Below are 15,266 nucleotides of genomic sequence, written 5' to 3'. Positions count from 1 at the left end.
AGCGTGGGTGGAGAGGGAGAGAGAGAAGGGTGGACATGCCTTGTATTATACTCTACTTACTGCTTACTCTTTTAATGCATCTTTGCTATGGATATACATGTTTTTTCCATTATGTTATGTAATTTTAGGGCCCAAAACCTAAACTTTGCATTATTAGAAATCCAATTACAACTTTAAGTGCTGCTATTATTTCTTTTTACCACTACTGCTGTACTTTCTGCTGCTGCTGTTGCTATCATTGCTAAGGCTTGTTCACTGCTGTGGTATACTACTATTACCATTATATTTATCATCTATTGGTGTCTAACCTTGCAGATAGTGTAGATAATGTAGAATTGGTGTAAATGCCTTTTGAGACATAGATATTTCTGCCTTCACCCCAATACAGTGAAGTTGAATGACACTTCATTTATGTTATTAATGGCACTGAAAACATTTAAAAAAGATTCAGCAGATAGTGCCCTTATTATTCTGGCCGACCCCCAAAGCACATTGTCAACAGTTCTCAAAGGGACTATTTCTTTTGGAGAAAGGTGTGCCATTGTAGTTCACTGTGGAGTATTTAAGGTTGTATTCATCTCCATTTTTATCAGTGTAGAGACATAAATCTCAGAGAAATATCTCAATTCTGGGACAAATAATACCAAAACTAGCTGCTTTAATCCATTATAAGTACAGTTATAGAGATGGAGATGTTCACTGGAATTCATGATTTTAAGTGAAAAGTTTCAGCAGCTATTGGACGGATTAATGTGGAATTTGGTATATAAACAAAACCAGGCAAAAGTTTGGACATACCTTATTCCATACCCTTGAATGAAAAATGTCTCCAACATTTATACTGGTACTGTACATGTTTCTCTCAGGATGAATTTTAGTTATGTTGGTGAGCTCATAACTTTTTATCGAGCACAGTGATCTGGTCACAGTACTCTTGTTCATGGGCAAATGCAGATGAAAGTGAAGACATTTCCATCAGCCTCAGCTTTGCCATTCGTGCTACTTAGCAAATGTGGAGTAATGATAAATGGACTGTACTTATATAGTGCTTTTCTAGTCTTTTGACCACTTAAAGTGCTTTTACCCTGTGTAGCAGGGGCTACCACACAGGGGCTACCACACAGGCTACCACACAGGGTACCAATGTGCTCATCAGATGGAACTAATATTCACACACACAGGGGCAATTTGGGGTTAAGTATCTCGCCCAAGGACACATCAACATGTTGACTGGAGGAGCTGGGAATCGAATCAAATAGAATAGAATAGAATAGAAAGCCTTTATTGTCATTGTACATCACTATACAACGAGATTTTGAGAGCTTTCTCAGTTCAGTGCAAGCATAAAAAACACATTCAATGCATCGACTCAATAATAATTACAAAATACCACAAAAACAACAATTCACATTTCATCTGTCATTAAAGTGCCACCATCAAAAATTGTGCTTGGTGTTATTGCACTTCAGAATAAAAATGTAGGTAAATAATAAACACAGCCGCCCCACTAGATGTTAAACATGGTATACCTACCTACATGATATACATCATCATGTTATTATTGGAAATGTGAGAATGTTAGCATGCTGATGTTAGCATTTAGAGCCACTAGCATGGATGTAGACTCTTAGTCTTATTTCGGTGAACCAGCTCTTTAATTTAATTCATAGAGCACTTATAAATGCTGTGTTGCACATAACATTCCTTGTATATTTAGCACCTGTTGTACCAGTGGCTGTTTATAATGACTCCTCATGAAGCCAAAATTAATATCAGCCTTAATTTTAGTATTGAAAAATCTACATTTAAATGGATAGTTAATTTATTTATCTTTTGCAGCCAGTTTTCATCCACCCAAGTTGGTCGCTCCCCCTGTTGCAAACAATTGAACTAATTTTAGCCTCATTGTGTCTCCATGTATTTCTTTTTTGTTGTTGTCTTTTTTATTTATCAGAATCTCTCGTAAACCCATTCTACAATTCAACCCCTATCAGCCCCAGCCACACACTGTACAATAGCCTATTTGTGTTTGGATAATGAGAAATTGTGTGCAAACCATTCAGCCTACTATCGTTTTAGAGTGTGAGCAAATTGCTTTTTTATTTATTTTTTTATCGTAGTTGGGATGTCCAGGTGGAAAGGTTTGGGGGCAGGGGAAAACATCCAGTTGCTGAAGTGGACAAGGTCCAACTTAAAGTCTACAACAGCAGCACAGAATAAATGTTCATAATTACAAAAAATCCTCCCTACATGAAGAAGAAGTAGAATGAATTAAACACAGACCTCGTTTGTATTCTGAAGGGAGGGTCCACCAAGAGTCAGGGGTGAGATAGAAAGAAATGTGATGCAGCCATCAGTGTATTCAGAGGGTCATGGATCATACAGTATGCTAATTGGACTTAAATATAGGAGCTTGGCCCGAGCCTTTACAATTTTTTTATTGTGAGATATTGCAGTCATTATAAATATTGATTTGTATTGAGAGAATATTTGACCCCACAGTACAGCAGCTAACCTACTTCTTCTTACCTGTCCTGTATTGTCTATTTTAAATATAAAGCTGAAGCAAAATCAAAATTAAAGAGCAGCATACAGTAACAAAGTTATGGCTTCAGCTTTGGCAGCTAAGTTATCTTCAAGTCATCTTTTTTATTTGTAATACTGTGCATTATTACAAGGATCACAAGTCTGTGACATCAAACTGAAATAGGTGGTTAAACCAAGCTGTGTCTAACATGACACTAAAAAAATAGCATTATTGTATTGTCAAGGCTTTGTGAGCTAATTCTATGAATATATCCACAATAAACATGCTCTCATAGCGGGCACACATGAATTATAGCACGTGTGTGTCTTCAATATTAGAACTATTGGTGCCTCACAGTGGTAAAGAGTAACTGTGAGCCAGCAGAGCATGTCAACACTTTGAACAACAAGTCAAAAACAGCTGTAAAAAAATATTCATGCACTATCTGGACTCCCTTAAAACAAACAGGATACATTTTGCCCCTATGAAATATTAGGAAAAAAAAGTCTAGAAGCATATAAATGATCTACATATATGCTTTTGCAAAACATCATCTCAAGTTTCTCTGCATACAGAGTGCTGTCTGGCTGCACTCTGGCCTGACTTTTTTTACAAAAAGTATTTGGACTGTATTGTACTCGGCATAAACCTCTGCAGGAGTGTTTGCCGAACATAAGTGTTTTTGTGTGCTTGTGTGTATTTTACTGTGTAGGTGTGTGTGTGTGTGAATATATTTTTGCATTCATATGTGTCTGACACAATGCATGTGACACGTCTTTCTTGAGGCGATGCCTCCTCCTCTTACATCCCTACATTGGTAAATTGGAATCATCTCTCTCACCTCTCTCCCTCTCTTTTTTTCACTGTCTATTTTTATCTCTCTCTCTCTCTCTGTCCCTAACACACACACACACACACACACACACACACACACACACACACACACACACACAGAACACACACACACACCTACATGCACCCAGTACCATGGACAGCAGTGCCAGGGAACCAGCCATTGTGACAAACACCTCGAGGCAGACACCCCCTCTTTGGCAGTCCTCCATCTCTTGTGCAACAGCATAGACACACATACACACACACATGCACACACTCCAATACAAACAGAGAGGACATACTGTACAATTGCAGTTAAAATTGATGAAATTTAACTTGAGTAGAGCAGAAATTCTCGTCTTTTGCTTCCTCTTTTGTTAATGTCCAATGACCCATCAGCAAACCACTTGATTCCACATATGCTCTTGCAGTTTCTATGAACACACACACACACACACACACACACACACACACACACACACACACACACACACACACACACACACACACACACACACACACACCTAGACACACGCATAAAATAAAAATCATATATCTTCTGGCTGCTATCTATCTCATCAGTTCCTTTGGTCTGGTAAACAGAGATAGAAGGATGAATGCACACACTCTCACGCCCATATACATATATACGATAAGTGTGTGCATGAATACAATTCCCGGGTCTCTTGTGAAACACCAACCAAATGAACACGACAACGATAGCACCTACCCCCGCTGCTGAAGATAAGGAGGATGTAATAAGCGTGTTCACACTTTTAGCCCCCCCCCCCCCCTCCCACACACACACACACACACACACCACACACATTCACAAAGTAAACAGACCACCAAGAGGTGAGAGGAATACAGAGTGGCAGAGAGTCATTCAAAGCAGAGTTGGATGCAGATAAACAACTAACCAAAACCGAATGACCGAGAGAGAGTCAGTAAGAGAGAAACAAAGACGCTGGATGAAATGGAATGATAGATTAATGGTGTGAAAAAAGGGAATACCAATCAGTTTAACTATTCATATGTTGCGCAGCCAGAATTAATGAAATCTCCCAAAGTTAAAAAAAAAAAACACATTATGTAAGTCTCAGAAACATATTTGTCTGGCTTAGCTTTCTTCCTTCTTCTTATTAATAAAGAAATATAGCAGTACTTATTCTTGCATACAGATTTTGGCTACTGTATGACTGACCTACTCAACCCCATGCCTCCATTAAAAAACACAGGCTGTCTTTGTTCAAGAATTTCACTTCAATGAAAAGAGCTGAAGGACTGAGAATGAGTTACATAGAAACACCAGTCCTTTTATTTGCTTTCCATCTTTATTCCCCCCCTAGATTCAATGCCAGCCTTTGCCCACATTATAACTAAGAATCTCTGTTTCTATGTCTTTGACCTCTATTTGATTATGTGCTCTAGTCCATGTGAGCTGTATGAGTAGCACCAGTTACTGTGAAGGACGTGCCGCTGATGTCGACCCCAGAATTTTGAGTCAGACAGTTAAATTGGAGCAGTCTACAGTGTTAAGATTGCATTAAAATGTAGAAGCTTTAAAAGTTAACTTTTACATGAATATGTTGCTGAAATAAGTTCAATGTTTTACTTTAAAGTTTAACTCATTTCTCAATCTCATATCGTCAGACTGGATTAATTTGAACTTTGTGTACATCAAATATGTGACTTCCCCTTATAGAAAATGAAAGGCGTCTGTAAACTGGCAGCTGACACTTTTTCAGCATATTAAGGTTTTATTAGATGGATTCAGACAGGAAACACAGGTAAAGAGAAAGGTGGCAGCCAAATAATGAAGATGCATACTATACAGTATAACGTCCATCATTGAACTGCAGCCTTGGACCACAATGATATATCATACCCTTAAGTCTTCTCCTTCATTTTCTGCCTGCAGCAATACTATCAACTCTCCAACAAAATACTACCATATACCAAAATAATTAGGAACAAAGAAAGGGGTTATGACACGCAATATCCTTAGCCAATATTCAACTAGGGGCCAAAAGTGTGTCTTCACCATTAGGAAGACATTGTATACCACAAATAGCCACCGTCACATAACAATCATTTTGGCAGATTTTCTTATACATACACACATTGACAAATTTTCAGTTTGGCGTCTTGCTCAAGGAAACTTTCATACATCAAGAGGATGAACATGGATTTTAACTACCAACCCAACAAAATCTTTACAAAACAGTTATTTACACATTAAACACTTTGGCTACTGTCCAAACAATTTTGGACATTAAATATAGTTTCATTGATACACATAAAGTGTGATCCCATAGAAACGAAATATCTAAAACACAGAAAACCACAGGAGACCTGGGCAGCTGTGGCTCAGGAGGTGGAGTCGTCATCACCAATTGGAAGATCTAGTGTTGGATTCTCCAGTCCACATGTCGATGTATCCCTCGGCAAGATACTTTACCTCCAATTGTTCCCGATAGCTGCGCCGATGTTTTGTGAATGCTAGTCTCCATCTGATGAGCAGGTTGGCACCATGCATGGTAGCCCCTGACATCAGTGTATGAATGTACGTAAATGGATGAATGTGACATGTTAGTGTAAAAGCGCTTCAAAGCAAAATCATGTGTTACCATTCGAGACGCTGTAATGAGAACCTTTTTTCATCTCATAATTGGTACCCCATGGCTGAACAACAGTAAGTATTTCCTGACGTTACAATGGCACACAGCGTGACTGACTTCTAACACCTGACATCCATATGTTTGCTTGCAGGTCTGATCCGTCTGCGTTCCAGCCCACCTCCTCGCCTGCAGGGTGTCGAATATGTCCTCAATGTAACAGCAACGGATGACAACGCCTCAGGTGGACCTCAGGCCTTGTCATCCACGGCTCAGGTCATAGTAGGAGTCGACGACGTGAATAACAACAAGCCTGTTTTTGAAAAGGTGAGACAAGCAAATACACACTCACATCCTTCAACCTTGTTTTGTCTTGCTTGTTATCTGCTTGTGTTCAAAAGGGCGTTTGATAAACATCTGCTTTCCTGCTATGCATTTTTTTCTCTTCTTTTAAGTCGTCCCTTTTCTTTCTAAGTCGCTTTTTTCAGCATGTCTATCTCGCATGACTCTTCTCCATCACTCCTCCTTCTCTCACTCTTTGTCTTTCTATCTCCTCTATTTATTAGCCTCTATCTCTCCTCTCTGGAGGAGCGATTAGCTGGCTTGACCATCATCCCCGCTCTCTCGTCTCTTTCCTACATCATCTCGGTCTTTTAATTAAAGCTTTGAGGGATGTGGGAGAAATCCCAACTGACCCGCTCTGGAAGCGCTATGTCTCTAGCCATGTCTCAATTTGAAGCGAGGTGACTTTCAAGGCCCCCCGAGGTATCGCCAGCCAAGATTAGGAGTGGGGACTCGCTGAGTAAACCTCACTCACACTCTCCTGGGTGGAAAGTGAGCGTCAAGTGTTTCCCTTTCGGCTTCACCTCTTAGCAGGAGGAAACAGAGGGATGGCCGATGAGATGAGAGCCAAGAGAAAAGAGAGGAGTCTCTGGTCCGCAGTGTTTCATGTGCTCTGTATGCTCAGTTGTTTTCTCAGAAATCTCCTGCTGGCATCAAACTCCCAGTCTATGATTAATTATTTTCTCTACTGGCAAGATTGTAAAGGACAAACAAGCCCCTGACCTCACCCTCTCTCCCCTCCCAACATCCATGCCTCTGCTGAGTCAAAGAGAGAATAAAAAAGAGAAAAAGAAAAAAGATAGATTACTGAATATATGAAAAAAAGAAAATCTACAGATGAAATGAGCAAATATAGAAGAACAGATTGTCGGAAGAGAAAATTTTATACAAACACTGCTGTTGATGTGTGTGTGAGGGAAAATGAAAAAAAAAAAGGCAGAAATGATAAAAAAAAATTAGGTGGAAAATGAGTAAGAAAACAAACAAACACTGGATTTCCTCAGAGAAAAGTTAAATAAAAGAAGCAGGGTGTGTGTTTCTGAGTTGAGTAAAGACATCTGAGAATAGTCAGTGTTTCCTCTGTCGCTGGCAGCAAGCAGCAGGACACTGAAGCAGAAAGGACCTTTTATCTTGTTTTGATGCTCAGTCTTATAACGTACTGTACACTCTCTGGAACCCAGGGCTGAATCATTGGACCAAGACAGAAGAGACTCACACAGAGAAGTAGACATACAGAGAGGCGAGATTTGTCAGATTTATAGCCAGATCCTGCATTTCCTAACGGCGCAAATGTCAGAAAACACACAAACACGCTGGAATCTAATATATATCTGTAATAAACCTTAATACTCAACCCGTTCTTATATTACATTCATGAACATACCTGTCTTTATTTTTACTGACAAAAACTTTTCTGTTTGCTTGTTTATGATGATGATTATGGTCTTGAAAAAAACATGAACAAATATAACCCTCGAGCAAACCTTTTATGATATATGTACTGAATTCAGAACTTTTTGCGCTTGTTCTTAGCTCCCATTCGTCTTATGATGTTCATTTTTTTTCTGGATCAATTCAGGCTGATGTGTCCACAATTTAATTGGTCCAGTGTGATATTGTTGGACGGTGTAAACAAATAAATATGTGGCTGGGCAATAAGCAACCTGGACATTCAACAATAATGAAAAATAATCAGTCACTTCCCCCCCAGAACCTCTTCACATCAGTGTGGCAACCTCACTACAGCCAAGCCAGCACATTTCTGATGTAGTCTGATTCATTTTCTTTAATCTACAGGGTGCAAAATAAGCTCTATGTATAATCCTGAATTGAATTATTTAATACCTCACACAATTTGATACCGGTGTTGTAGGTTTCAGAATGTTTGCCCATTCTGCTGTGGTTAGAAACACACCCATTTTATATTCCCAACACATTTTAAGTGAGCCTAGAGGCAGTTGAAGAGGTGTGTTCCAGCATCCTGTATTGTAAAGGGACAACTTCTTTCCCTGACACTGCTTCCTCAAGTTCTTTGTCAATGTAATTCTTTCAATGCCTTTTTTATAGCTTTGAGAACATATCTTTTTAAGAATAGATAAAGAGAAGCATGGTACCTTTCTATGCAACTAAGCCTTGCTGCAAAAATAGTTTAACTCACAAAGACCAGCGCCAATTGCCACACACAATTAGGGTGGAGTCATTAGCATCTCTTCAAATCTCAAAACTTGTGAGGCATGAATGATATTGAATTGAAATCCAATGATGTGAAGGACGAAATCTACAGTCAGACATTGGAGGGGGAACCATTAATGAAGGTATAGCTGCTGTGTGTAAATGTGAAAAGCATCTTTCTCAGTTTGGAGACTCACTTATTGTTTCAGCTGCTGTGTGACACACAGCCAGCTGTGACATAAAGACAGCTGTGGGCAACAAACAGAAGATCGTTACTGGTGTTTCTGTGAAATCCTGGATACATACAATGACCTCTGAACACATTATTGTAAGATTCAGACATTAATCTAACACATTTTTAGACCCACTTGAGTCACATTAATAGGAATATTCTGACATTTGACATGTAGACCATGTCATAAGTGTGACATACTAGAGAAGTGAACCAAGCAAAATACATAAAAGTTAGTTTATGATTGTAGAGAGCTCTGTATTTGCACTTCTGCTGAGTAAAGACAAGCAATTTGAGGCTTTTGTGCTCTCTGCAGTTTTCATTATGGATCAATCTGTGTGCTGAAATGTGGACAAAAAAGCCTGAAACACTGGAGACCGCTCCACTCTGTGTGTGTCTGCGTCGTCATATCATTAGCACAAAATCGTTTGTGGAGAGGACCTTAAAATGGGGCAGATTGGGGGTGCACAGTGCTATTAGTGGGAACAATCTATTCTTTGTGGATTTGGCCCTTATTGTCGTACCCTGATATTAACACTGAATTTTTCGAAATTTGACATGAGGGAAGCTCCAGTACATGAATTGCTTTTCGTTTGTGTACTTGCTCAACTATTTCAAAAAAGGTCTTAGTTAAAGGATTATCTATTTTTTGAATCATTTTCAGGTGAAACCATATTAAAGATATTTGCTTCAAGCCATTCCAAATTAGAATTTGGGCAAATGGAGAACACTGGTGTTGGATCAGTAGCCCTACTCGGTAATAGGTGATATGTTGGAAAAAGTAGAGGGGTCTGAATTGGAAGGGGGAAAGTTGGATCGGTGTACTTAGAGGGTTTCCTTAGAATGCCTGTGATCTGAGCCATATTATGAAGGGAACCCCTTTTGGCTACTTGAATCAATCTTATTGTTTTGGGCCATATCTACGTAAGGATAGGTTCATAGATCAACTGGTATATCAAGAGCTTGGCCTTAAAGATCAGATCCTTCTTGAGCACAACAGTCCAGGATAATGCATCGGTTGATCTTATTTTTCATCGTACCCTAAACATTTCAAGCTGCAAACTGTCTGGACAGATCCTGAGGTCAAGGTGCGATAAAGCGAGTAGAACCAAATCATCTGCAAAAATAAATTCTGAGGTCACCAAACCAGACACACTCTGTCCTTTGCCTCAAGATTTTGTCCATATAAATAACCAGCAGAACTGTGACAATCACAGTATCTTATTGTGTTTAGACTAATTTGAATGGGTTTGGTATTGAATATCAAGTCTACATACCCTCTGCATGGAGAGCTCCATTTAGTTCTTCATCTGACCCTTCAGATTATATCGGTGAAATCCTTTTTGAACCTGCATGCGTTTGTCAAAACCCTCCCTCCATAGTAGTCATGACGCAAAATGTTATGCATAAGGTGCAAAAGACTACAGATAGAAAGGGTGAAGCGGTGAAGAAAGGCAACGTATTGTTACATGAAAGAAGACTGAATGACAGGAGGAGAAGAAGGAAGGAAGGAACAAATATAAGAGTCAAGAACTGACAGGAGAAGATAAAGAAATTGTTCCGTCATCATTAATTAGATGTCAAAGGAAAGCATCAACTAGCAATACTGAAGAATTCCTTCTCTTCCACTGTGTCTGTAACACATCAACATGGGGACAGGATACGAAAGTGAGAGAGAGAGAGAAAGAGAAACAGAGATGAGAGGCCATACATAGAACAATGAGACTAGAGACAGTGAGCGTACCAAGGTAGCGTCCAAATGAAGATGATAAAACTCTTTGTGTCAAGTTCAGTGATTGACAGTATGTTTGAAAATCCAAACACGGAGCAGCGGCTTTGCATCACAAGAACTGAAAGCTCTGAGTGAATCTCAATGATGGTTCCAAGAATTTATATTGTGTTACATGGAGACCAGGGTTAATATTTTAGGGTTGAATATGAAGATCATTTCTACCCGTGAATATATAACTACTCCCTCTGGAAAACATGGATTTTTTGACATTGCAAACACAACAAGACAGACAATTGATCAAAAAACATTTCATCCCCATTCTTTGTTATGTTTTCATGTACATTAGATTTTATGGCATGTGTTTGTAGTCAGTCATACAGTTCTCATACATACTTGTTTTCCAGCTTACCCTCTTTCCCCTTTTAATATGTCTGAGTGGTTTTACTGGACCATATGAGTATCTTTACAGTGCTGACATGTAAGTATTGCATACATTGCTATCAGTGGGAAATCAGTCACATGCTTTTAGGTTTTGAAGCAAGAATGCATTGTTCTTACACCTTTAGTTTTAATGTTAGGGGTGTCTGCTGCACTCCATCACTTTTATGTCTGAGCCATTTATTGAACTAAATTTTTCATTGACAGCTTCCGCGATGTGCTTCTTGTTATTTTAATAGGATTAAATATATTGCTATTCAGCTGAACTCTAAGCTACCATCATAGTATGAAAAGTAATCAGAAGAAACCAGTGCAATTATACTTTTTTTTCCTATTTTGGTGAGGATTCCTGGGAAATACAAGGAATGAGACTCTTGCAATTCAACTCCAATGGAGGTTTTCACCAAAACGTCTTTAGAAACCATCTGCTGTCACTGCCTTTTATACAGCTCCTGTTGTCGTGACATGGCCATTATAGTAGATGATGCGTTAGAATATAGTCAAGTGCTTCATATATTCTGTCTTCTGAAAATTGCAAAATAAAACTTAAGAAAAAGCAGCAGCAACTTGTGTAAAAGAAAAACATCTCACTGAAAAATAATCATGCTCAGTACAACAACATCTATTTTCTGGTTCACTGCTAAAGGCTCTCTGTGAAGTTTTGACCACATTGCCAATGGAAAAGACATGTTTCTGACAGCAAGTTAACACACCAGGTGCCAAAAGATCAACAAATGTTATGTTTACCGAAGCATAGGAACCATCGCTAACAAATCACCTAGCAACTATTGAACACCTTTGCCCAGTGGGTGCCAGGATAGGCTCCAGGCCCCTATGACCCCATGTACCACCACCTACCTTTAACAGTTAAGCAAATGTAGAAAATGGATGGAGAAGGTGCAGGACCCAGGCTTCCTACTTTCTTTTTATACACTTGCTATTTTGTGTCCATATTGTGTCCATACTATACCGCCAGTAAATTACCTTTTAAACTGTCCTTTCAAAATGGATAACTCGCCCAGACACTCTTGCTTACGGTTTTCAAAAGAATGGAGTATTGACCTAAGTTTTTGTCATACTGCACTTACATTTCTATGATCCTCCCTCTTCCTTTCTCTTCCACCTGACCTTCCTTCCCGCTGTGTCTTTCTCCTCAGTGTCAGCAGTACCGAGAGAGCACGTCAGTCCTGGAGAACCAGCCGGCAGGGACTTTTGTTCTGCAGGTTCACGCTGTGGATGCCGACGAGGGTTCCAATGGCAGGGTCACATACGGCTTCATGCACAAAGACTCCACTGTGCCGGCATTCAGCATACACCCTGACACTGGTACTGGAACACACGCATACTTCCTTTCACTTCCACAAGCACACACATGCAGAAAAGTACACATACTTCTTGCAATTGAGTCTTAATTACTTTGAGCTCATCTACTGTGATTGATACACCTCAACAAAGGTAGCAGGGTGTCCTTAAGTTTATACATCTAACATTTTAGGACCTGTTTAATACCATTCAACATTAAATATAATTATTTTGCAGCTAAAATAAAGGATCACAACTCAAAAGCCTATTGAATACTAAGTGCTGTCAGATTCCCATTTTCATTTTTCATTCCTATTCTGGCTTAAAAATGGGTCCCAAATATAATTTAACAAGACAAAAGAAGCAGCTGCACCACATGAAAGCTGCTGTTTCAGTATGCATTAATCAAACGTATTACATGACTTGTAGGACTTCTAGTGAAGGATGTTTATGTAGACAACATTAAGTTTAAGTTTCTCACATGTAGTAAAGTTACTTGGTCATGTCAAAGGTTTGGATATCATGTCAAAAAGTACCTAACAACATTCTTTTTTTACTCGTGTAGCAACAGTATTCTAGTTGATTAGGAGATATTGTAAAATCCCATTATAAAGATTAACTCCAAAATAAATAATTAAAACAATCATTCTCTTTGGATTTGACAAAAATTACTCTCTCATTTCCTTTTCTGTTCTGCTCTCCTGTCTTTAAAGTTTAGCTCCAAGGCAGAGGAAATCTTTTTAGTGTTAAATTGCAAATGTCTCTGGGGACATGAGACCGAGCTGTGTTTCGGTGTGATTTAGCTGCCTGATCAGCCTCGTTATCTCGGTGTCTCTAGGAGTAATTGTGACAGCCAGGAAATTTGACCGCGAACGCCAACGGGAGTATGCAGTGACAGTGACGGCTACCGACCAGGCAGCTGACCCGTTGATAGGCATTTGTCAGCTCAACATCCTCATTCTGGACCAGAACGACAACAGTCCCAAGTTTGAGAACATCCGATATGAGTGTAAGTGGACTTAAGTATGAATTAAACCTATAAATATATGAGAAATTCCAAACCTCAGAGAAGCACATCTCTTCCTCTCATTCTGTAGACTTCCTTCGTGAGGACACCATGCTTGGGACTAGTTTCCTACGGGTGGCAGCTCATGACGATGACTTTGGCACCAATGCAGCCGTCACATACTCTATGTCCAGCGATCAGCCGGAGTACCTCAGGGTCAACCCCCTGACAGGTTGGGTGTTTGTCAACCAGCCCATCTCTCAGGTACACACACATAAAGCATACACTCAGTATTCAGTATTAGAGCCCAACTGATATATCAGTATCAGTGAATATGGAGAATCTGTTGTCTGATATGTGCCTATATATTTTTTTTTATTCATAGCTAATTATACTTATTAAATTCCCAGTGAAGTGTACAGTTTCAGTGCACTGATGTTATATTAAACAATAAAGTTTATTGTTAAACTATATAATATCACACCATTACATATCTTGGTAACCATATTTGGGAGATCGTGTGCTTATTCTGCACATATATTATCGGCCGATATATGGACATCAGAATTATTTTACTTCCTAATATTGTTATTGGCTTTGGCCCCAAAAAACGGTTGGGCCCTACTCAATACTGAACCATATTGGGAGTTTCTTCTCATAGACGTTTGCTATGTATAAAAAAACCTGTTTGTAATACTGCAGATGTTGAGCCTGTCCTCATAAACTCTTGATTTTTTCCTAATCATAATTGGATGTCCTCAGTGCTAATCAAGCTTATGCTGCCACTTGAAAAATGCAGAAAAACACTTAAGAGAAATTATGCAATTTCTTAGATTCAATCAAGAACTCCAGAGATGGTAATAAATAAAATTCATAATGCTAACAGATAAAATTGACTGAAAAGCTTCAACAAAGCTGACAGTGAGGGGTCAGAAGTCCTGTAACCATGCAGCAGACATGCAGCCTAAATATGCGATAAAGTCTTCACTTGAGCCTTTTCTTTGGCGTTAAGAGAAATAACATTGCTGATATATTTTTTTTCTCACTTCACTGCCTCTAACCCCTTGCTTCATTACCAGCTAGAAAAACAATCTTGGTGGGAACATGAACAAGCAATAGAGAAAATTGCCATGTAGTGTGTGCAAAACAAGTCTGTACCTCAGATGAGTGCCACAATGATAAAAGCCCCCCAAAAAAGCAACTCACCATCTTCCTGTGCCAAGAGGAATGAACGTCTCTATCCTCAGCACCTCTCATCTTACACTAACACTTGGCTCCATGCCATGCCAAGAAATTTTCGCCTGAGAGAATGGTTCACTCGGATGTATCCGTGCTTGAAGAAACAAAACTTTTCTACTAATGAGTACAACTGCGTAAAGTATAATACACAAGGAGGCACTGCCTACACATTCATTTCAGCCTCTGCCAATGTGGCAATCTCTTGTCTTAATTGCTCAGGGCAAAGATTGAATTTTCAAACTGCACAACCACATACAGTATAATCTCAGAAATGTATCTCAGGTCATGAGACAAACTGGCTCTATTAAATGCAATCCATTCAATCAAGGATATGAAAGATCTTTAAAGTGGCAGAATGTGTACATGATCTTAATCATCATGATGCATTAAAGCAGATGGTCTTGTAACAATTTAAAAAAAAGTAAATATCATAGCTTGTTTTTGTTCTCCAACACACATCTATTAACCCACAGTGGGGTACAGACTCTGTATTTCTTTACTAAAGCAGGGATCATTTCCCCTGATTACAGCAGCTCTTGTTGGTTACAAAGCTCAGCTGCACCATGGAGGGCTGTGCCCTTCAAACAGCACAATTATCTTTAAGTATGTTTGTTTTTAACCGAATGGAGCTTACAGTCAATTTCTTGCAGCACAGAAGTGTGGAAAATGGATTGCTTACTGAAATCTGTGTGATCGAGACTCACAGTGTTTATCAGTCTTAAAGGAAGCTGTAATTATCACTGTGTCACACTAATCAGCCCCATAAGAGCACACCATCAAGCCATCTTCTCCTCTCTTCTCTCTTCTCTTCATCTGTGTGGGCT

General features: G+C 39.2%; 1 protein-coding gene across 1 annotated transcript in view; it reads left to right on the top strand.

Annotated features, from left to right (window-relative positions):
• The window catches only part of si:ch211-186j3.6 (neural-cadherin), a 334,099-nt gene that overhangs the window by 157,772 nt on the left and 161,061 nt on the right, over positions 1-15,266 (top strand). The window contains exons 8-11 of the mRNA XM_053316841.1: positions 6,134-6,306; positions 12,053-12,221; positions 13,036-13,206; positions 13,295-13,467. Coding sequence (XP_053172816.1) covers positions 6,134-6,306; positions 12,053-12,221; positions 13,036-13,206; positions 13,295-13,467 — 686 coding nt within the window. The remainder of the gene's footprint in view (positions 1-6,133; positions 6,307-12,052; positions 12,222-13,035; positions 13,207-13,294; positions 13,468-15,266) is intronic.

Source organism: Scomber japonicus, chromosome 1 (genome assembly GCF_027409825.1).
Source record: "Scomber japonicus isolate fScoJap1 chromosome 1, fScoJap1.pri, whole genome shotgun sequence".
NCBI lineage: Eukaryota > Metazoa > Chordata > Actinopteri > Scombriformes > Scombridae > Scomber > Scomber japonicus.
Note: the sequence above shows the minus strand (reverse complement) of the source record. Positions and strands in the feature narration are given on the sequence as shown.